This window comes from Bufo gargarizans, chromosome 4, assembly GCF_014858855.1.
Source record: "Bufo gargarizans isolate SCDJY-AF-19 chromosome 4, ASM1485885v1, whole genome shotgun sequence".
Lineage (NCBI taxonomy): Eukaryota > Metazoa > Chordata > Amphibia > Anura > Bufonidae > Bufo > Bufo gargarizans.
In genome coordinates, this window is record NC_058083.1 from 214,584,923 (window position 1) to 214,609,719 (window position 24,797).

The 24,797-nt window shown below is 48.7% G+C and overlaps 1 protein-coding gene across 2 annotated transcripts in view; it reads right to left on the reverse strand.

Moving 5' to 3' along the window:
• Positions 1-24,797, reverse strand: part of LOC122936025 (cytochrome P450 2J5-like) — a 357,425-nt gene that overhangs the window by 126,827 nt on the left and 205,801 nt on the right. For both annotated transcript variants that reach the window (XM_044292019.1, XM_044292018.1), the window contains one exon: positions 6,535-6,708. In XM_044292019.1, coding sequence (XP_044147954.1) covers positions 6,535-6,708 — 174 coding nt within the window. The remainder of the gene's footprint in view (positions 1-6,534; positions 6,709-24,797) is intronic.

The following is a 24,797-nucleotide window of genomic DNA, read 5'->3' on the forward strand; positions in this document are numbered from 1 at the left end:
CAACCCGACACAGAAATATAACACTAAATCTGGCTGTTAATTCTGTGGGTGACCTATAGCGATATTTTGCGGGTGCAATGCACCATCTTTGCACCCCTGACACAGAAATATAATACTAAATCTGGCTGTTAATTATGTGGGTGACCTATAGCGATATTTTTGTGGGTGCAATCCGCCATAATAGTTAATCTGCCTGTTAGTTCAGTGGGTAACATATTCCCATAATTTGTGTAAGGTATACCTACATGACAGGGAAATTAATATAGTTAATCCGTCTGTTAGATTGGTGTGAAATATATTCTCATTCTTGTTGTGAGGTACACCTGCACTGCATATATGACAGGTAAATAAATATAGTTGATCCATCTGTTAGTTCGGTGGGTGAAATATACACAAATTTTGTCTGAGGTACACCTGCATTGCATACGTGACAGTGAAATTAATATAGTTAATCCGTCTGTTAGATTGGTGGGTGACCTATTCCCATTCTTGTTGCGAGGTACACCTACACTGCATACCTGACATGGAAATAAATATAGTTAATCCGTCTGTTAGTTCGGTGGGTGAAATATACCTAATTATTGGTTTAGGTAGACCTGCATTGCATACGTGACAGTGAAATTGATATAGTTAATCCATCTGTTAGATTGGTGGGTGACCTCAAAGACTGAGGAGAGCATCAAATAAAGGACATAGCCCTGGTCGTGGTTCTACTAATGGAGCTCCTGTTGCAGGGAAAGGACGGGGTCGATCTGTGCCAGCTACAAGCCCAAATTAAACACCTTCCTCAGGTGCACATAGACGACAAAAACGTCAGCGTTATTTTGTAGGCCCGAATACCGGTGTACGGATGGTGAGGCCAGAGCAAGTAGAGGCGGTAGTAGATTGGGTTGCTGACAGTGCCTCCAGTTCCTTTACATTGTCTCCCACCCGGTCCCCTGCAGAAAGCGCAAAGTTGGCACCTGCAGCCCATGGGCATCTGTCTTTCACCTCACCCTCTTGCAAATCAGCCAAGCAGTCTGAGCCCCAAGTCATGCAGCAGTATCTTATGCTTTTTGATGACTCTGCTGGCAGGGTTTCCATGGGTCGTCCACATAGCCCTGCCCCAGAAGTGGAGGAGATTGAGTGCACTGATGCCCAACCACTTATGTTTCAGAATGTGAACATGGGAGGACCACTGCAGCACGTCAAGGAGGGCAGGGGTGAAGAGTGGGTGGAAGATAATGTGTTGGATGATGAGGTCCTAGACCCCATATTCCCCTGTCTCACGTTTATTGCAGCTATGGGTGTCCTGAGTTCCTGTGTGGTTGTAGTTTGTGCTGTGTCCTTTAATGTTGGTGTGGACACACTTATGCACAGATTCCAGTCAGTGTGGCTGTGGCAGGTAAGTGTGTTATGGGTTTCGCTTACCTGCCAACTCCATATGCTGTATGTGTTCCCCTCTCCTTGCAGCCTGGCCTCAGATAGGGACTCCTGTTCCTCCATGACTGGGATGAACAGGTCGTCTCTTCCCGGCTCCTTGGTGAGGGAATAACAGGGCGACTCAGGATCTCTAGGAATCCAGAGTATGAGCGGTCCTACCATCGGGGTCCGCTCATACGGTGAGGAGTCAGGGAGAGGATTAGGGACGCTGTAGGAGGTGACCTGCTCCATTATTACTCCTTTTGGCCAGGCTGATCCCCTTTTATCCTTTGACACCGCACGGTGGGGGGTTTCCCCTACTCCCGGCCGTGACACCTGCACAACCAATTTGCGGACAAAATTAGGTGTGCACTGTGCAATGCCATCTGTGGCAAGGTCCACATAACCACTGATACGTGGACCAGTAAGCACGATAAGGGACGTTATATCTTCCTAACTGCACACTGGGTAAATGCAGTGGCGGCTGGGCCTGAGGCGGATAGCAGTTTGGCGCATGTACTTCAGCTACCGAGGATTGCAGGACATTTCTCTTTGCCTCCTGTTGCCTCCTCCTCCACTTCCTCCTCTACCACCTCCTCATCCTGTCAGAGTAACACCTTTACCATCAACTTCAGCACAGGGGTAAACGACAGCAGGCTGTTTTAAAACTCATTTGTTTGGGGGGGGGGGAACCCCACACCACGCAAGAGCTGTGGACGGGCATGGAACAACAGACCAATGATTGTTTGATGCCCCTGAGCCTCAAGCCCGGCCTGGTGGTGTGTGAGAACGGTCAAAATCTTGTAGCAGCTCTGGGCCTAGCCGGTTTAATGCACATCCCTTGCCTGGCGCATGTGCTGAATTTGGTGGTGCATAAAAATTACCCCAATATGTCAGAGTTGCTGCAGAAAGTGCGGGCCGTCTCTGCACGCTTTCGGCGTTCTCACCATGCTGCTGCTCGCCTGTCTGCACTGCAGCGTAACTTCGGCCTTCCCACTCACCGCCTCATATGTGACGTACCCACAAGGTGGAACTCCACCTTGCACATGCTGGAGAGACTGTGCGAGCAGCAGCAAGAAATAGTGGAGTTTCAGCTGCAGCATGCACGGGTGAGTCGCTCTGAGGAACAGCACCACTTCACCACTAACAAGTGGGCCTCCATTCGGGACGTGTGTGCCGTGTTGCGCTGTTTAGAGTACTCCACCAACATGGCCAGTGCCGATGACGCCGTCCTCAGCGTTTCTATCCCACTTCTTTGTCTCCTTGAAAAAACACTTCGGGCAATGATGGAAGAGGATGTGGCACAGGAGGAGGAGGAAGAGGGATCATTTCCACGGTTATCAGGCCAGTCATTCACAAGTGGCTCGGAGGGTGGGTTCCAGCACCAACAGAGGCCAGGAACACAACTGTCCAGCCAGGGCACAGTTCTGGAGGATGATGAGGAGCAGGAACCGTGTTTACAGCAGGGTAGCACCCAAAGCAGCTCATGGGCATTACTGGAGCATAGCTGGGGGGATACAGAGAACACAGATGATACACCCCCCACCGAGGACAGCTTGTCGTTGCCTCTGGGCAGCCTGGCACACACGATCAACTACATGCTGCAGTGCCTGCGCAACGACCGCCGAGTTGCCAACATTCTAACCATTGCTGATTACTGGGTGGCCACCCTGCTGGGTCCCCGCTACAAGGATACTGTGCCATCCTTAATTCCATCACTGGAGCGTGATAGGAAGATGCGCGAGTACAAGCGCACGCTGGTAGAAGCGCTGCTGATGGCATTCACACCTGACAACGGGGGCTCAGTGGAAGCACAAGGCGAAGGCAGAGGAGGAGGAATAAGTCACCAACGCAGCTGGGGCACCGCCAGCACCTCAGACGGGAGGGTTAGCATGTCCAAAATGTGGAAAAGTTTTGTCAGCACGCCACAACAACCAGCACCACCAGCTGATACGGAATGTCTTAACAGGAGGCAGCATTTCAGCAACATGGTGGAACAGTACGTGTGCACATGCCTACACATACTGACTGATGGGTCTGCCCCATTCAACTTCTGGGTCTCCAAATTGGGCACATGGCCTGAGCTTGCCCTTACGCCTTGGAGGTGCTGGCCTGCCCTGCGGCCAGTGTATTGTCCGAACGTGTGTTCAGCATGGGAGAGGGGGTGATCACAGACAAGCGCAGTCGCCTGTCCACACCCAATGTGGACAAGCTTACGTTCATTAAAATGAACCAGGCATGGATCCACAGGACTTGTCTGTACCTTGTGCTGAGTAGACAAGTATACCGGCCGCACCCAACCATTGTTATACTCCAGCGCACTTTCTCTTTGCATTTTCTTTTCTATTTCCCAATGTTTTGGGGTCTTTCAAAATTGCTAAAAAAAATAAAAAATGTGTTGGCTACCTCCTCTTCCTCCACGTCCACCGCCTCCTCAACCTCCTTCTCCACTTTGACCTCTGCCTCCTAGGTCAGGATTATAATTTTTTATTTTTTTCTATTCTATGTTATTTTTAGTCATTTCACTATCCACATTTGTTTGCAGGGCAATTGTCCTGCTCTTACCCCATTTTGCTTCCTTTTGCAGCCGTCTAGCCCTTACTATGTCTATTTTACAGGCATTTTAGTGCCCCAAAGTTCGGGTCCTCAATGGGGTTCGGGTTCAAACCCGAACTTTGAGGCCGAAGTTCGGGCGAACCCGAACTTCCAAGTGTTCTCTCATCCCTAGTAATGACTTTGAAAAGCAACCGTGCTTCAATTATAAGAGAGGTGACTGAAACCATGTGCTCCTCAGTTCCTTAGAACAGCCAATATATTTATTGAATTGATCACTGACAGCTATTATAGCTCTGTCTTGGGATATGGCTGTATACAGCATACCAATGTCTCATGTAATCCAACAATGTTCTTCCTTCTATACTATATTGTTCATTATTTGAATAAAACGGTGCACCCTTCTCTACCTACCAGAGGCTTAAAGTGTTTATCTAGGCATTTTCATAAACGTACTGAGAGGGATCCAATTCCAGATAGCGCTCAAGAGAGATGGGAAAATGTTTGTGTGTCTTTGGAAGGGCATAAAAAGTAGGACATACTGGATATTCAACATTCATCTAGTCCTTCAGTTTTTTTAAGATTCCCAGAGATACATTTTCCTCCATTAGACTCAAATGAGTAATAATAATATATTATAAATATATTGACAGGAGTCCAATTTATGTAATACACAAGGTTTTGACCATATTATGATTATCATGCAATGCACATAATACAGCCATCTTCCTTTTGGTTAATTATGATTCTTAATGCAGCTATTGTCAAGTAAAGTTTTTAAATCACTGCTATTTTGCCCTAAAGTACCAAAGAAGTGAATAGGCACTCTTATAGATGGACTCACATAGACTGAGTATATAATATATCACTATAATATATTTATTAAATCAGTGATACTTATAGAAATGTATGGAATGTGTAAGAATATATATATATATATATATATATATATATATATATATTCGAGAAAACAGGACTGCACTCCAAATTGTGATGAAAAAATCAAAGTAGTTTTATTCACCCATGTTATGGCATATCTTGCGATGTTTCAGCTCTTGCGAGCCTTTCTCAAGCATAGAGTAAGTGAAAGTGAGCACATATAAAGCGTTACAAAAAGTGTTACACCCATCAGGGTGTGGTTACAATCAACTTAATTACAGACATGTGTTGCAATTATAAAGTGCATGTTTGACATAGTAACTAGTGAAATACGTTCTATCGTATCAGGATATAATTCCTTTTTATACAGAATAAAACATATCCAAAACTAGTGTTCCAATTAGAATCATAAAGTGATACAAACATACTGAATAGGGATCCCAGGAATGAAACTCAGAAAGCCATGGAGCCCACATATACCATCACGTATCTCGGGCGTCTCAATCTCCTTAATGCGCATGCCCAGAATGACGACATTGTGTGAATCACAGTATAAAAATGGTGCGCATGCGTTCTATCGAGTAACATCTCGCCGCACCATCTTGGTTCATGGAAAGTTGCCCTAAGTATCCGCTCTGTGTCCATCATATAGATGGTAACTAAACAGAGTATATATTCAAAGCCATGTCTATAGAACGGAACTCATAGAGAGTATATAACAAGCCGCAGCAGGGATCTCCTACAGATACCAGCATCAGGACCGGGGTCCCCACCTCTCGGGAGGGACACCGGACCATGGGGTCGTGTACGTCGGGGGGGAAACATCTCCATGAACCCCGCCGACCTACCTGGCCCTCTTGCTGGAAAAAAGCGGTCTTTGAGGGGTAATCCCTCACCATTACAAAGAGCAACATCGCACTGAAACTTAATAATGTGTCTGGAGCAGCGCATAAACGATAGGACGCTGTAGTTTATTTTTATATTTACTTTTATTTTTATTTTTTCTTGAGCACGTTTGCACTTTTAGAGGAATATCATCTTTGCTACACATCTGCAATATTTTTGGATTACCCCATACTGGGTGCATTTGATATATTCACTGATATATTCACTCATTGATTCATTTATTGATGGATTTTTGCTACTTACGGTATATTGATTATTTGCATTTTAATAATTTTTTTTATATATTTGGACACCATTTTGGACATATTATTGCCACAAAGATATTTGGACATATTGCTACCACAAAGATTGTTCACGATACTACCTCTATGATCTATTGGATTACATCTGTTTGAGACTGAAATAAATTTTGCTCTTATCCTAGATCCTGCATTTCAGACTGCATTCCAGACAGCTATTTTTACAGTGGATGCCTACAACGTATCACTGTGTTGCTATTGATTTATTTTATTTCTAAACATAACCTTTCCTTTTATTACATCATTTTTTAAGGAGATATTGGTCCGGACATTTTTTACAACTAAAATTTTTATTTATTTAATTTCTTTATTTTTATATTTATTCATTTATATTTTGCCCTAAAGCTCACCCCTCCAAGCTGTAAATGTACTCATTGGAGCAGGAAAAAGTTAAATGTACTTTCAATAAAAGATGGATTTACAGTGGTTGCTATGACCAAGTCCATTCTTTATTTGGTTGTCTTGATACATGAAGTCCACAGTTTCTTTTACCTACCTTTGAGATATATTCCAGATAATAATCCACAACATCTTGAGGTTCAGATGAAGGGTTCTGTTGATGTTGCTTTATTTCTTGCCTTATATATTGTTTCATAAAGTGCAGAGCTTTGTACACAGTCTGTTGAGGACCTGGGAGATGATGCAGGAGCCAGGGAAAAATATCATAAACCTGAATGGCAACAGAAAAATACAATTTTTTTGTTATTAAGCCTTAAAAATGCTTATTTTAATTTCAAATATTTCATTTGTTGTTCAAATATCCAAAGTCGCTGAACTTATTTTTAAAGTGGTTCTTTGGGCGTGTACCTTAAAAGTCTCTTTCCGCAAACCCTTGGAGAAAAGACACTTTGAGAACTACTTATCTTTCTGTTGCCAATTCTGAGAGCCTGGCTAGAATCTTGTACTGACATTGTGAACGAATGTGCTCCTCTTTCTTTATTTTAAGCTACATGTACATTATGCAGATGCACAAAAAAAGACAGGCACATCCAGTCACAATGTCAGAGGAACAGCCCACAGGCAGTTGGGCGATCACGTGATCCCCGCCGGAATCGCAGAATCAGCTCTGTTGGTGATATAAATAATATTACTTACCAAAATTGAATAATAGCACCCATCAGTGACCAAATTATACCATAATGCATTTCCTATATCATACTGTCATATTGTATGTAAAAGGGGTTGTTAAAGGGGTTGGCCACTATATAGGTACTTTCCACTATATAGTGGGAGGTAGGGTAAAAAAGAGTTTCCTAATATACTTTACTAAAAAAATCTGAATGGTAATGTTTTTATAATTGAGCCCCGCCCCCTCAGCCCCGCTCTGCGTGCAGCCAGTTCTGCCCCTGCCACTGGCGCGCTCCTTGCTTCGACTCTGTCTCTACTACTGACTTATTCCTGTCAGAGTTCGGAGCGGGAAGAAAAGTAAGAGCGTGTCAGGGATCACAGCGCATATGCAGTTAGAATAAAGCCATGGATGAGCTTTCTCTAAAGCTCCTCCATTTCGCGTGCAGCCATGGATGAACTGGCTGCATGCAGAGCGGGGCTGAGGGGGCAGGGCTCATTATAAAAACATTACCATTCAGATTTTTTTTATAAAGTATATTAGGAAACTCTTTTTTACACTACCTCCCACTATATAGTGAAAAACAATGTGGATAAATAGAACTGTAAAGAAAACAATACATGACAAAAATAAAGCATTTAAATCGCTAAAACAGGAGGGTAGTGAGGAAGCACTGAAAAACTATAAGTAAAAAAATAGAATATGTAAAAAACAAATAAAAGCAGCCAAACTAGAGACCGAGAGATTAATTGCCAAAGAGAGCAAAATTAACCCTAAAATGTTCTTCAATTATATAAATGGTAAAAAGTATAAATCTGAAGGTGTTGGCCCTCTACAGAGTAATGAGGGGGGAGTTGCAGAGAGTGATGAGGAGAAAGCAAAGCTATTAAATATTTTTTTCTCCACTGTATTCAGTGAGGAAAATAAACTGTCAGATGAAATGCAGAATGAAAAAGTAAATTCCCTATTAAAAGTGCCCTGTCTGACCCAGGAAGAAGTACAGCGGTGTCTTAAAAAGATTAAAATAGACAAATAGCCAGGACCAGATGGCATACACCACCGTATCCTAAGAGAATAAAGTGATATAATAGCCATACCCTTATATCTGATATTTAAGGACTCTATAATGACAGGAAGTGTTCCACAGGATTGGCGCATAGCAAATGTGGTGATAATATTCAAAAAGGGGCCAAAAACAGAGCCCGGAAACTATAGGCCGGTAAGTTTAACATCTTTTGTGGGTAAACTGTTTGAACGTTTTCTAAGAGATGCTATCTTGGAGTACCTCAATGAAAATAAGCAAATAACGCCATATCAGCATGGCTTCATGAGGGATCGGTCATGTCAAACTAATTTAATCAGATTCTATGAGGAGGTAAGTTTTAGACTTGACAGCAGCGAATCAATGGATGTCGTATATCTGGACTTCTCCAGAGAATTTGACACTGTACCGCATGAAAGGTTAGTAAATAAAATGAGAATGCTTGGACTGTGAGAAAATGTCTGTATGTGGGTAAGTAACTGGCTCAGTGATAGAAAACAAAGGGTGGTTATTAATGGTACACACTCAGATTGGGTCACTGTCACTAGTGTATTACCTCAGGGGTCAGTATTGGGCCCTATTCTCCTCAATATATTTATTAATGAGCTTGTAGAAGGCTTGCACAGTAAAATATACATTTTTGCCAATGAGATAATGGGTTGCATCAAAAGGGGCATAGATGCCTGTGATGAGAACATAGTCCTACCACTTTACAAATCACTAGTCAGACCACACATGGAGCACTGTGTACAGTTCTGGGCTCCTGTGAACAAGGCAGACATAGCAGAGCTGGAGAGGGTTCAGAGGAGGGCAACTAAAGTAATAACTGGAATAGGGGGACGACAGTTCCCTGAAAGATTATCAAAATTAGGGTTATTCACTTTAGAAAAAGACGACTGAGGAGAGATCTAATAACTATGTATAAATATATCAGGGGTCAGTACAGAGATCTCTCCCATCATCTATTTATCCCCAGGACTGTGACTGTCACAAGGGGACATCCTCTGCGTCTGGAGGAAGAAGGTTTGTACACAAACATAGAAGAGGATTCTTTATGGTAAGAGCAGTGAGACTATGGAACTCTCTGCCTGAGGAGGTGGTGATGGTGAGTTCAATAAAAGAGTTCAAGAGGGCCCTGGAAGTATTTCTGGAGTGTAATAATATTACAGGTTATAGCTACTAGAGAGGGGTCGTTGATTCAGGGAGTTATTCTGATCGCCTGATTGGAGTAGGGAAAATTGGCTTCTACCTCACAGTTGTTGTTTTTTTTGCCTTCCTCTCGATCAACTTGCAGGATAACAGGCTGAACTGGGTGGACAGATGTCTTTTTTCGGCCTTATAAACTATGTTACTAATTAACCCCTTAATAACCAATGACATATTGTGTACATCATGATGTGGTGTTAGTTACTACGTCATGAGATCAAAGTGTCACCTACTTGCGGTGACATCAGCATTTAAACAGGTGTTACGGACAGCTAAGCTGTCTGGGCACCTGTCAGCGGACCAATCATCGCAGTCCCTGCCATTAGATTGCTGTGATCAGTCAATCAGATTTGACTGACCAATCGCAGCATTGACCAGCGCAGCTCCGATCTCTTCGGTGAGTGTTGAGGAGATCGGGGCTGCTCCATTCAGGATGGCGAGTGGGACCCCCATGGCCCCCCCGCTCCTGCAATTATTAGGATGTCCGAGTGGTAGAAGCAGAGTGTCAGCTGTAACATACAGCTGACACTCTGCTATAACAGCCAACATCGGTTCTGACACTGATGTCGGACATTTTACCCCTTCCATGCTGAGGTCCATATGGACTGCTATATCGAAGTGGTTAATTGTGGCAGAGTCCCGCTTTTGTGGCAGAGGGAGCTAGCTCCCTCCCCATCGGGCCGCTGTGCTGCTGTGGCAGTGTCCCGATCATAACCATGGCAACCAGACACCTTACACAGGCATCGGCTTGCCATGGTATGTAAGCCTGACAGGTTCCTATATACAGTGTACTGCAGTGTATTGCATCATACCAATTGGATCTTCAAGAACCAAGTGGGTCTGGTTCCAAACTTTTTCCCGTATCTGTACATTTATAATTGGGTAAAAATGAAAATAATTAAATACATTACACATTTGGCATCGCCATGTCTGTAATGACCTGATCTATAAAAGGAAAACTATGATGGAATTGCAAATTTGCTCACCTCACTTCCCAGAAAATAGTATAAAAAGTTATCAAAAAAGTTACATGTACCCCATATTAGTACCCACAGATTCTACAAATGGCCACGCTGATGTCCTTCAGTGGCTTGATGAAAAATTTCAACGTTGCAGAGGATGGCATTTTCCCCCCACCACTCCGTGCTGACTGCCGCTGCCTCCGTGATCCCGTGCACCGCTAGTTCTTTCCGGGCAGGTAGGTTCCTGCGTAGCAGACTGTCTACCCTGGAACGTTTGGCTCCAAACCTCACACTGCTGCCATCCTGCTGACTCAAGGCCACATCTTGGCTGGGCAGTAGCTGCTGACTATCATCTAGAAGCTTGTCCTCGCTGTAACGCAGAGCCAACAGCATATAATACTTCCCAAGCAGAAGGAACAGAAAATGAAAGAGGCAGGTTCAGGACAGGGTGGGGGCAGAGAGCTTGTTCCCAGGCCATGCTAACTAAACATGGTGTCAGAAGAACCCACCAACTCCTGGCTGGGGGTGTCTGATGTCACTTGAGATAAAGTTGAAGACCGAGTCAACCATTAATGTACAGCTGGGTTGCTGGTCAAAACATGACCGCGGGATGACACTGGCAGCTGCAACTGCTGCTACCCCCCCCCCCCTTCTTCTGCTGCTACTGCCAGCTCCAGAAACATTTTAGTCAAAGCCCATTCCCTTAGAAGGCACCTGTCTGTCAGACATACTGTACAGTAACAGTAACTGTAAGCGTAAAAGAGCAGTAGTGTCCGAGTGCAATTTCACCCCTTAAACAGGATGAATAGATGTACAGTACAGACCTAAAAAAAAGTTTAGACACACCTTCTCATTCAAAGAGTTTTCTTTATTTTCATGACTATGAAAATTGTAGATTCACACTGAAGGCATCAAAACTATGAATTAACACATGTGGAATTATATACATAACAAAAAAGTGTGAAACAACTGAAAATTTGTGGTCCTGGCTACGGCGCGAAGCCTGGAGAGTGTGACTGAACCTAATCTAGCTACAGTGGCTGGTGGTGTGCCTGTTGCCACGTGACGAGGGTAGGCCAAATAAAGGGGGCATACCCTATGGGAGATGTAAAGAGAAGGGTCGGGAGGGAGGGGCGAGAGAGGACGTGCACCCGGAGAGCTGGGCGGCTTGAGTTTAAGAAGCCCCCTACGCCCCTCCCACAAAAGCAGGCTGGATTCAGCCTGCTGAATTTATGGTCCTGGCTACGGCGCGAAGCCTGGAGAGTGTGACTGAACCTAATCTAGCTACAGTGGCTGGTGGTGTGCCTGTTGCCACGTGACGAGGGTAGGCCAAATAAAGGGGGCAAAATACGAGTAGGAAAGGTGTAGGGAGCGACTCTTTATTGTGAAAGATGGTACTACAGAACTAAGTCAGAGAAAGCCGCGGCAATTTCGGCTTTCGGATGCGGGATGTATTGTGAGAAACAGGAGGACTTCCAGCGGCCCATCTTACGGATGATATGCCCCGGGACCCCATGTTTGGAGGCAGCGGAGGCAGCTCCGATCCTGAATGAATGGCCCGTGATGGCCTGGGGGTTGAACCCTAACCTGGACGCGAGGCTGCGAATGTGTTTGACAAACTGCGAGGACGTGAGTGGTCGTGACGGGAAAGGAAGGAGAGGGCTGGCGGGAGCCCGATTGCCCAGGGTGGTGAGTAACCTGTTGAGGACGGCCACGGGACACTAGGAGTTGGAAGTAGGGAAGTATTCTATGTGCACTGGGGGCCCGGTTTGAGAGGTTTTGGAGACTGGCAAGGTGAAAGTGAAATGCTCGTGACTACGGGTGAGTTGGTTTAGAGCAGGGCCTGAGTTGTGAGGAGAGGTGCCGGTGAATTCCCCGGGCCCGAGAAAGCCGTAAAAGCTTAGGTAGAGGGCGGCTTTGAGAATGCAGCTTCTGAAAGGGCCAAAAGGACTGCCGTCTAGGGAGGATGAGAGTTTCCTGAACAGGTCCCCTGAGACGGGTTGCCTGGAGGGTCCGGATTTGTGAGAGCTTTTTTGAATACCCCGCAGTGTGGCTTTGATGGCGTGGGAAGAAAAGATTGGGTTGCTGTCTGGATGACGGATCATGAGGTGATGCTGGACTCCTGACAGATACGATCTGATGGTGCTGAAAGAGAGGTGTAGGTCCTTGTGGCAGTATGCCAGGAAAGCCATGATTTAAGCAGTTTCGCTTACGTTGCCCCTGGGGTGAAGGTGATGAAATACCTCGAAGGCTTTCCAACCGGACTGGTAGTTCCTTGTGGAGTTTTCGGACAGGGACTTGCGGATGAGAGTTTGAGCCATGACTAGGTGCCTGTCTAGTCCAGGATCAGAGAGCCGAAGTCCGGGGGTGGAATCCCGATTCTCTCAGCTTGTGGCATGACCTGGAAGAAGAGAGTTAGGTTTAAGCGAGACAAGGCATCTGCTGCAACGTTCCTGATACCCTGGATGTGGGTGCAAGAAACATGGAAATTGTACTTGAGGGCAAGCCAGGTGAGCTTGCGTAGGAAGCGCATGACTTTGGGTGAGCTGGATCTGCCTTTGGAGATGATGTCGACGACCGTGTGGTTGTCGGTGATGAAACGCACGGGCATGTTGCTCCATACTTCGCCCCAGACTTGTGCGGCTGCCACGATGGGGTACAATTCAAGGAGAGGAGAGGACTGGATGGCTTGAGGGTCTGAGAGGATCTGGGAGGGCCAGGAATCAGCGAACCACTGGTGGCCGAATAAGGCGCCGAACCCGACGGATGCTGCCGCATCGGAGTACACGGTCAGGCAGGTGGGACTCCAGCGAGGGACGAACATGGAGATGCCATTCCATGCTGACAGAAAGACCCTCCACATGTCAAGGTCGGCCAGGGCTTCACGGTCCAGTTGGATCAGCGAGTCCTGGGTTGTGGCTGTGGGTAACAATTGGAGGAGTCTTGCTGTGAAGGATCGTCCCTGTGGCATGATGCGGGTTGCAAAGTTGAGAGAGCCCAAAAGTGACTGCAGGTCGCCCTTGGACATGGTTCTGGAACCGATGTGAGCAGAAATGGATGACTGGAGCCTGACTAGTTTGTCCTCTGGGAGTCTGGCTTCCATTCTGCAGGTATCTAGCGTGATACCCAAGAAGGTGAGGACCGTGTTAGGGCCATCAACCTTTGATGGCGCCACTGGGACCTGTAAGGCGGAAAAAATGCTGAGGAGGCTTTCCAATCTGTCGGGCACGTGGTTTGGGTTCTCGACCAGTAAGAAATCGTCCAGGTAGTGTATGACTCTGGGACAGCTGCCGTGGTTTACCAGGATCCAATGGAGGGCCTGGGCGAACTGATCAAAGAGCCAGGGGCTGCTCTTTGAAACTATGAATTAACACATGTGGAATTATATACATAACAAAAAAGTGTGAAACAACTGAAAATTTGTGGTCCTGGCTACGGCGCGAAGCCTGGAGAGTGTGACTGAACCTAATCTAGCTACAGTGGCTGGTGGTGTGCCTGTTGCCACGTGACGAGGGTAGGCCAAATAAAGGGGGCAAAATACGAGTAGGAAAGGTGTAGGGAGCGACTCTTTATTGTGAAAGATGGTACTACAGAACTAAGTCAGAGAAAGCCGCGGCAATTTCGGCTTTCGGATGCGGGATGTATTGTGAGAAACAGGAGGACTTCCAGCGGCCCATCTTACGGATGATATGCCCCGGGACCCCATGTTTGGAGGCAGCGGAGGCAGCTCCGATCCTGAATGAATGGCCCGTGATGGCCTGGGGGTTGAACCCTAACCTGGACGCGAGGCTGCGAATGTGTTTGACAAACTGCGAGGACGTGAGTGGTCGTGACGGGAAAGGAAGGAGAGGGCTGGCGGGAGCCCGATTGCCCAGGGTGGTGAGTAACCAGTTGAGGACGGCCACGGGACACTAGGAGTTGGAAGTAGGGAAGTATTCTATGTGCACTGGGGGCCCGGTTTGAGAGGTTTTGGAGACTGGCAAGGTGAAAGTGAAATGCTCGTGACTACGGGTGAGTTGGTTTAGAGCAGGGCCTGAGTTGTGAGGAGAGGTGCCGGTGAATTCCCTGGGCCCGAGAAAGCCGTAAAAGCTTAGGTAGAGGGCGGCTTTGAGAATGCAGCTTCTGAAAGGGCCAAAAGGACTGCCGTCTAGGGAGGATGAGAGTTTCCTGAACAGGTCCCCTGAGACGGGTTGCCTGGAGGGTCCGGATTTGTGAGAGCTTTTTTGAATACCCCGCAGTGTGGCTTTGATGGCGTGGGAAGAAAAGATTGGGTTGCTGTCTGGATGACGGATCATGAGGTGATGCTGGACTCCTGACAGATACGATCTGATGGTGCTGAAAGAGAGGTGTAGGTCCTTGTGGCAGTATGCCAGGAAAGCCATGATTTAAGCAGTTTCGCTTACGTTGCCCCTGGGGTGAAGGTGATGAAATACCTCGAAGGCTTTCCAACCGGACTGGTAGTTCCTTGTGGAGTTTTCGGACAGGGACTTGCGGATGAGAGTTTGAGCCATGACTAGGTGCCTGTCTAGTCCAGGATCAGAGAGCCGAAGTCCGGGGGTGGAATCCCGATTCTCTCAGCTTGTGGCATGACCTGGAAGAAGAGAGTTAGGTTTAAGCGAGACAAGGCATCTGCTGCAACGTTCCTGATACCCTGGATGTGGGTGCAAGAAACATGGAAATTGTACTTGAGGGCAAGCCAGGTGAGCTTGCGTAGGAAGCGCATGACTTTGGGTGAGCTGGATCTGCCTTTGGAGATGATGTCGACGACCGTGTGGTTGTCGGTGATGAAACGCACGGGCATGTTGCTCCATACTTCGCCCCAGACTTGTGCGGCTGCCACGATGGGGTACAATTCAAGGAGAGGAGAGGACTGGATGGCTTGAGGGTCTGAGAGGATCTGGGAGGGCCAGGAATCAGCGAACCACTGGTGGCCGAATAAGGCGCCGAACCCGACGGATGCTGCCGCATCGGAGTACACGGTCAGGCAGGTGGGACTCCAGCGAGGGACGAACATGGAGATGCCATTCCATGCTGACAGAAAGACCCTCCACATGTCAAGGTCGGCCAGGGCTTCACGGTCCAGTTGGATCAGCGAGTCCTGGGTTGTGGCTGTGGGTAACAATTGGAGGAGTCTTGCTGTGAAGGATCGTCCCTGTGGCATGATGCGGGTTGCAAAGTTGAGAGAGCCCAAAAGTGACTGCAGGTCGCCCTTGGACATGGTTCTGGAACCGATGTGAGCAGAAATGGATGACTGGAGCCTGACTAGTTTGTCCTCTGGGAGTCTGGCTTCCATTCTGCAGGTATCTAGCGTGATACCCAAGAAGGTGAGGACCGTGTTAGGGCCATCAACCTTTGATGGCGCCACTGGGACCTGTAAGGCGGAAAAAATGCTGAGGAGGCTTTCCAATCTGTCGGGCACGTGGTTTGGGTTCTCGACCAGTAAGAAATCGTCCAGGTAGTGTATGACTCTGGGACAGCTGCCGTGGTTTACCAGGATCCAATGGAGGGCCTGGGCGAACTGATCAAAGAGCCAGGGGCTGCTCTTTGAAACTATGAATTAACACATGTGGAATTATATACATAACAAAAAAGTGTGAAACAACTGAAAATTTGTGGTCCTGGCTACGGCGCGAAGCCTGGAGAGTGTGACTGAACCTAATCTAGCTACAGTGGCTGGTGGTGTGCCTGTTGCCACGTGACGAGGGTAGGCCAAATAAAGGGGGCAAAATACGAGTAGGAAAGGTGTAGGGAGCGACTCTTTATTGTGAAAGATGGTACTACAGAACTAAGTCAGAGAAAGCCGCGGCAATTTCGGCTTTCGGATGCGGGATGTATTGTGAGAAACAGGAGGACTTCCAGCGGCCCATCTTACGGATGATATGCCCCGGGACCCCATGTTTGGAGGCAGCGGAGGCAGCTCCGATCCTGAATGAATGGCCCGTGATGGCCTGGGGGTTGAACCCTAACCTGGACGCGAGGCTGCGAATGTGTTTGACAAACTGCGAGGACGTGAGTGGTCGTGACGGGAAAGGAAGGAGAGGGCTGGCGGGAGCCCGATTGCCCAGGGTGGTGAGTAACCTGTTGAGGACGGCCACGGGACACTAGGAGTTGGAAGTAGGGAAGTATTCTATGTGCACTGGGGGCCCGGTTTGAGAGGTTTTGGAGACTGGCAAGGTGAAAGTGAAATGCTCGTGACTACGGGTGAGTTGGTTTAGAGCAGGGCCTGAGTTGTGAGGAGAGGTGCCGGTGAATTCCCCGGGCCGGAGAAGGCCGTAAAAGCTTAGGTAGAGGGCGGCTTTGAGAATGCAGCTTCTGAAAGGGCCAAAAGGACTGCCGTCTAGGGAGGATGAGAGTTTCCTGAACAGGTCCCCTGAGACGGGTTGCCTGGAGGGTCCGGATTTCTGAGAGCTTTTTTGAATACCCCGCAGTGTGGCTTTGATGGCGTGGGAAGAAAAGATTGGGTTGCTGTCTGGATGACGGATCATGAGGTGATGCTGGACTCCTGACAGATACGATCTGATGGTGCTGAAAGAGAGGTGTAGGTCCTTGTGGCAGTATGCCAGGAAAGCCATGATTTAAGCAGTTTCGCTTACGTTGCCCCTGGGGTGAAGGTGATGAAATACCTCGAAGGCTTTCCAACCGGACTGGTAGTTCCTTGTGGAGTTTTCGGACAGGGACTTGCGGATGAGAGTTTGAGCCATGACTAGGTGCCTGTCTAGTCCAGGATCAGAGAGCCGAAGTCCGGGGGTGGAATCCCGATTCTCTCAGCTTGTGGCATGACCTGGAAGAAGAGAGTTAGGTTTAAGCGAGACAAGGCATCTGCTGCGACGTTCCTGATACCCTGGATGTGGGTGCAAGAAACATGGAAATTGTACTTGAGGGCAAGCCAGGTGAGCTTGCGTAGGAAGCGCATGACTTTGGGTGAGCTGGATCTGCCTTTGGAGATGATGTCGACGACCGTGTGGTTGTCGGTGATGAAACGCACGGGCATGTTGCTCCATACTTCGCCCCAGACTTGTGCGGCTGCCACGATGGGGTACAATTCAAGGAGAGGAGAGGACTGGATGGCTTGAGGGTCTGAGAGGATCTGGGAGGGCCAGGAATCAGCGAACCACTGGTGGCCGAATAAGGCGCCGAACCCGACGGATGCTGCCGCATCGGAGTACACGGTCAGGCAGGAGGGGACTCCAGCGAGGGACGAACATGGAGATGCCATTCCATGCTGACAGAAAGACCCTCCACATGTCAAGGTCGGCCAGGGCTTCACGGTCCAGTTGGATCAGCGAGTCCTGGGTTGTGGCTGTGGGTAACAATTGGAGGAGTCTTGCTGTGAAGGATCGTCCCTGTGGCATGATGCGGGTTGCAAAGTTGAGAGAGCCCAAAAGTGACTGCAGGTCGCCCTTGGACATGGTTCTGGAACCGATGTGAGCAGAAATGGATGACTGGAGCCTGACTAGTTTGTCCTCTGGGAGTCTGGCTTCCATTCTGCAGGTATCTAGCATGATACCCAAGAAGGTGAGGACCGTGTTAGGGCCATCAACCTTTGATGGCGCCACTGGGACCTGTAAGGCGGAAAAAATGCTGAGGAGGCTTTCCAATCTGTCGGGCACGTGGTTTGGGTTCTCGACCAGTAAGAAATCGTCCAGGTAGTGTATGACTCTGGGACAGCTGCCGTGGTTTACCAGGATCCAATGGAGGGCCTGGGCGAACTGATCAAAGAGCCAGGGGCTGCTCTTTGACCCCAACGTGAGGCAGGTGGCAAAGTAGTACTGTTCCTTCCATTTGATCCCGTGAAACCTCCAGAGGTGGGGTTGGATTGGCAGAAGCTTGAAAGTGTCCGAAATGTCCGCTTTTGAGAGCCAAGCACCTGCCCCTACCTGTAGGATGAGTTGGATGGCTTCGTCCAGGGAAGAGTAGTGCATGGAGTATTCTTCCGACGGTATCAATGAGTTGAGGCTCGGGGTGCTAGATGCATGAGGCGCTGACAAGTCATATATTAATCGTTTTTTATTGGTGTTTTTTTTATTTTATTTTTCTCACTGAAGGGTCGTCGGTCTGCGCGGGGACTGGCGTGGTGATGGACGACCCCTCTGTGAGCGGTGTGTGCTGGGGTGTGTGAGTGGGGGGCACCTGGTGGCAGCGCAGCGCTGGGATTGCGCTGCTGCCCCAGTGTGTTCATGAGGTGGTTGTTTGAGGGCCAGCCATCATCTCCCTGGAACGATGGGTATTTATGAAATTAATCTGAAATATAAAATATGTCATGACAGTACTGAGAAATGATTAGCCTCAGGGCTTTTATCTTGACAATTAAAATGTGTTGGTCCAGCAGCGGCGCAGTATGAACACGGATGACAGCTATTTCACTGCAGATTTGCTTGCATTTGGCCATGAATTCCCGTGACTTGGGACGGTCTGTGATGCCCGATGCATGTCAGGGACCCGGCGTGTGGTGGTCCGCGGCGGGCGGAAGCGGTTGTGGACGCCGAGCCCGGCCACCCCCCGCGGCAACCTCCGACCCGCCGTGGTGGAGCTGTGCATTCCACGCTGGGACGCACGGCAGGCGGAAGTTGTGGGAGGACCGGAAGCGGCCGCAGCGATGGACCCGGAGGGAGTCGGTCGGAGCGGTGCGGGGTCCTGCAGGGAGAGGTGGCAGGTAGGAGGGGGATCTGTGGAGCCCTGGGGACTGAGAGCGCCGGTCTGAGTGTGGGGGCAGGTGGATCGTGTCGGCGCCCCCCGCCGACTTCCGCCCAAGCGTCCGGCGGCCACGTGATGCGCTCCACGCTGGAGCGCTTGGAGGCAAGGCAACGGCGGGCGGAGGAGCGGACCGGCGGGGGGGGGGAGAGGTGGTGGCGCGGGGGGGAAGTGGAGGTGGCGCGGGGGGGAGTGGAGGTGGAAGCAGGAGGGGGATGAGAGACAGCTGGGGCAACTTACCAGGCGGCAGGTTCTGGCGCACAGAAACGCCACACGTGCGGGCAGCTCGGCCAGAAGTCAAGACTGATGGGTGCAACTCCTCCTACCAAGCGAAAGGCGAGAGAGGACGTGCACCCGGAGAGCTGGGCGGCTTGAGTTTAAGAAGCCCCCTACGCCCCTCCCACAAAAGCAGGCTGGATTCAGCCTGCTGAATATGTCATATTCTAGGTTCTTCAAAGTAGCCACCTTTTGCTTTGATTACTGCTTTGCACACTTTTGGCATTCTCTTGAGAAGCTTCAAATGGTCTTCCAACAGTCTTGAAGGAGTTCCCAGAGATGCTTAGCACTTGTTGGCCCTTTTGCCTTCACTCTGTGGTCCAGCTCACCCCAAACCATCTCGATTGGGTTCAGGTCCGGTGACTGTGGAGGCCAGGTCATCTGGCGCAGCACCCCATCACTCTCCTTCATGGTCAAATAGCCCTTACACAGCCTGGAGGTGTGTTTGGGGTCATTGTCCTGTTGAAAAATAAATGATGGTCCAACTAAACGCAAACAGGTTGGAATAGCATGCCGCTGCAAGATGCTGTGGTAGCCATGCTGGTTCTTTATGCCTTCAATTTTGAATAAATCCCCAACAGTGTCACCAGCAAAGCACCCCCACACCATCACACCTCCTCCTCCATGCTTCACGGTGGGAAACAGGCATGTAGAGTCCATCCGTTCACTTTTTCTGCGTCGCACAAAGATACGGTGGTTGGAACCAAAGATCTCAAATTTGGACTCATCAGACCAAAGCACAGATTTCCACTGGTCTAATGTCCATTCCTTGTGTTCTTTAGCCCAAACAAGTCTCTTCTGCTTGTTACCTGTCCTTATCAGTGGTTTCCTAGCAGATATTCTACCATGAAGGCCTGATTCACACAGTCTCCTCTTAACAGTTGTTCTACAGATGTGTCTGCTGCTAGAACTCTGTGTGGCATTGACCTGGTTTCTAATCTGAGCTGCTGTTAACCTGCGATTTCTGAGGCTGGTGACTCGGATGAACTTATCCTCCGCAGCAGAGGTGACTCTTGGTCTTCCTTTCCTGGGGCGGTCCGCATGTGAGCCAGTTTCTTTGTAGCGCTTGATGGTTTTTGTGACTGCACTTGGGGACACTTTCAAAGTTTTCCCATTTTTTCGGACTGACTGACCTTCCTTTCTTAAAGTAATGATGGCCATTTGTTTTTCTTTACTTAGCTGCTTTTTTCTTGCCATAATACAAATTCTAACAGTCTATTCAGTAGGACTATCAGCTGTGTATCCACCTGACTTCTCCTCAACGCAACTGATGGTCCCAACCCCATTTATAAGGCAAGAAATCCCACTTATTAAACCTGACAGGGCACACCTGTGAAGTGAAAACCATTTCAGGTGACTACCTCTTGAAGCTTATGAAGAGAATGCCAAGAGTGTGCAAAGCAGTAATCAAAGCAAAAGGTGGCTACTTTGAAGAACCTAGAATATGATATTTTCAGTTGTTTCACACTTTTTTGTTATGTATATAATTCCACATGTGTTAATTCATAGTTTTGATGCCTTCAGTGTGAATCTACAATTTTCATAGTCATGAAAATAAAGAAAACCCTTTGAATGAGAAGGTGTGTCCAAACTTTTGGTCTGTACTGTACTTATATATGAGAATGTAAGCCCCTAAATTGTGTAGTATCAGTCCGCAATTTCACCACAGAATCAAGGATGAATAAATGTACTTATATATCTAAAAAAAAATAACACCCCAAAACTTGTAGTATCAGGCCGCAATTTCACACCAATTCGACAAGAACACGAACACCCTAAAATCTGTAGTATCTAGCTGCACTTTCACCCCAATAACACAATGAAGGATTAACGGATTGAATAATATATAAAATAACGTTAACCCCCCAAATTCTGTAGTATCAGACCGCAGTTTCTCCCCAACAACAGAAACACGAATTACTGGAATTGTTGATGTACAGTATTAAAGAATGTAAGCAACCTAAAATCTATAGTATTAGAACACTTTTTAACCCCAATTAGGGTCCATTCACACGTCCGTGCTGTGTTGCGGACCCGCAAATTGCGGATCCGCAACACACCCGGCCAGCACCCGAATATAGAAATGCCTATTTTTGTCCGCAGCTGCGGACAAGAATAGGACATGTTCTATCTTTTGCGGAGCTGCGGACCGGAAGATTCGTTACTACAAAGCGCAAGGAAATTCGACTTCAGGACAAATTGAATTTTTCCTTAAATTTGGATTGAATTCAACTTCGTCGACTTCGATTCGGTGATCTCTAGTCACAAACTAGTAATTGGCTCCAAAGGTCCAAAATGTCATCCTAAAATAGGGAAAATTGATGATTTAAGAAAAAATTGCAGATAACTAAGGCAGATAAAACAAGTCCTTGTTCAGGGTCCTGTATAATACACACATGTTGTCACAAACTTACCTGTCTGGGCTTCAGCGGTGAGATCTCCAGCATCATCACGATTGTGCTGGGAGAGATGCGCTGCTAAGTCACGCCCCCTGGTGACATGACAGCATCCTTAGCAACAGGATACAGTGCTCTGTTTCTCCCCACAGCGGACATGTGCTGGAGAAGATTAGTGTTGGGCTGATTGTTCAGCAGCTCTATTTCTGTGTGCTAGTGTTCTGACTAATGGTGAGCCAATATAAGGTGATAAGTCCAATAGGTCGGCACTGCAGGTGAGTATTTAGTGGTGCTTGCGTCCTAGGATTTGCATCCCATGAAACAACAGCAAAAAAGGGCCGGCACTCACTATAAGTTATCTGCAAAAAGTTCTGTTTATTGTCACATAGTCCTGTGACGCTTTCCGACACTCGCAGGTGTCTTTATCAAACAGTGTCTGTTTGATAAAGACACCTGTGAGTGTCGAAACGCGTCACAGGACTATGTGACAATAAACAGAACTTTTTGCAGATAACTTATAGTGAGTGCCGGACCTTTTTAGCTGTTATAATGGTGAGCCAAGTCATGACCTATCAGGTTCTGATCCTGGGACTCTGTGCTGTGTTTAAATACCTTCCTGGCCATATACCAGTGCCAGTGATAGTCTTGTTTCGGCTCACTAGCTAGGTTCCTGGTTCTCGGATTCATTTGGATTTGTTCGTGCTTTTTACCTCAGCTTGTTTTTTGGAGAGCACCCGACAGTAATAGGGAGGGTGATGAGGGACTGATGGTTCCCCTTCTCTTTCCCAGGTGGTAGACAGGCCCATACCTGGTATGTTTTTCCGGTGGGATATATGGCAGATGGGGGAGATGGGATGGAATGGGTTAAGGGGAATGGTGGTGTGGCTATGGAGGAGGAAGGGGAGGTGGCAGTTGCAGGGGGATAAATACGCCCTCCCCTGCGCCTGCCTCTTCCTCTGTTCGGTGAAGGCAAGCTGGTAGGTCTGCTGGCTGCCTGTCCCCTAAGAGTATGGCTGCGAGAGATGCTCAATTGCGGGATGCGCTCTTGGCCAGGTTTAGTGAAGAAGGGGAGGGCTGGCTGCGCTTGTTTCTGAGCGGTCTGAGCGCTCCCGCTTCCTCTGTCCCTCATGCACCTGTAATGATTGATGCGGTGGCTGCACCGCTAGTGGCTGTTTCACCCCCCATTGCCTTATGCGATGCGCCGGCCGAGCGGCGTTCTGGACGTACTCACCGGCCTCCGGTGCGCTTGGGGCATTCGCCTCCCTCCTCTCGGGGCGTTGCGTCAGCTGCTTTGGTGATGCGCAGGCGCGCTGCCTCTGTTCGGCAGCCGGGATTAGACTTGCGCCGCCGGGAGGTGGCTCCGCCCCTTCCGCTTCCGCCTTCCATGCCGCTCCAAAGACAGTGTCCATCGGCAGTTCAGGCGGTTGGGGTGTGCAGCATGGGGTCTAATAATAGTGTCCAGGATGACGGGGACCGTCCAATGACCCCTCCGGATTCCCAGCAAGCCCCTCTATTAACTCCCCCTCCTATTGGGCCTTTACAAGGGGATGGAGGGCATTCTTTGATTGTGGGTTTGGGGACAAGTCAGCAGGTGTCCATGCTGCCAGCCCCTCCGGTTGGTAGTATTCCTGTGATGGTCACTCCTCAATTGCCCCTTGTCCCCCCAACACATCAGCCACTTGCGGTCCCCTCCACTCATGTTTGCTCACGCAGGCGCAGGGAGGTGTCATTGTCCCCCTCCTCATCGGTGGATGGCAGGAGCAGGGGTTGGCGGGACCGCCGTAGTCGTCGTCCACGACGCGGTTCCCGGTCCTCTAGGCATAGTAGGCGGTCCAGATCCTCTCGGTGGCGCTCCCCGTCGTCTTCAGATGGGTCATCGGGTGCCTCAGGGGAGTCTGTACGTACACCGCGTTCCCGACGAGATAGGCCGATCCTGGTTGATGTGTCCAGGGCCTCTAGCCTGGTGAATTTGGCGGTTCACAGAGATGTCGTGCCTGTACCTGCGATGGCCGCGCCAATACCTTCTCCTGCTGGTGAGTACCAATATGCTGGGGCATGGGGGGCTAGTGGGGCTACTGCCGGGTTGGAGGTGTTATTGAAGTCCTTACTGGACAGATTGCCATCCTCGTTGTCACCTGCAGCTTCTGTGGCTGCGGCACCGTCATCCGGGCCGGATTCTAGGGATGCCTTGTCCCCCTCTGAAAGACCCCCCCCCTGGTGTTTGCGGGTGTGTACAAGGATTCCTTTTTCTGCGGGGTTAGTCCCCTGGGTTCGCATTTAGAGGAGGCAGTGAGGGAAAAAATTTGGTCCAACCAATATGTGGACATTAGGTCCCTGATATCGGTGGATCAACACACGGTGGATAAAGAAAAACATTTTTTAGATAAGCCGTACGATAGGAGGATGAAAGTGTCCAGGACTATGAACAATTGGTTGCAAGCGTTCGCAGTCTTAGGTTGCGTTATGGGTCAGCATCATCCTGAGCGTTGTGCTGAATTGTCCATATATTTGGACACTATATATAGTGCTTATAAGGCTCACGGGGGCAGTGCGTGGTGGAGGTATGATGAGGAGTTTAGGAGACATTTGGCGCTTCAGCCGGTGCTGGGATGGGGGGTCAAGGCCACAGATGTATGGCTTCGACTGATGGTGTCGCAGCGACCCCCTTCCTTTCCAGGGGTGGCCGCTGGTTCTGGGGCCTCCACAGCCCAAGGATCAGTGGCTGTTAGATCGACCAGGTGCGTGCTGGTTGTTCAATGAAGGTTTTTGCAAGTGTGCCGGTTTGTGCAAATATAAGCATGAATGCTCAGCTTGCGGGGGCCCTCACGCAGCCGGTAGATGTACCAAGTCCCAGGTTAGGCCCGGAAGAAACCCTCCGGCTTTTGAACAAAAGGACGCCAGTCAGCGTAGTAGAGATGGCGCCGTGGCTAGACAGGTATCCCAATAGGGAGGCTGCGGTGACCCTTCATAATGGTTTTTCCGAGGGTTTCTTCATACCATTTATTCTTAATAGGTCCCCGGTTTACTCTGATAATCTTAAGTCGGTCAGAGAAAATCCGAAAGTTTTAGAGGATAAGTTGTGGAAGGAAGTGACTGCGGGTAGGATGGCGGGGCCTTTTA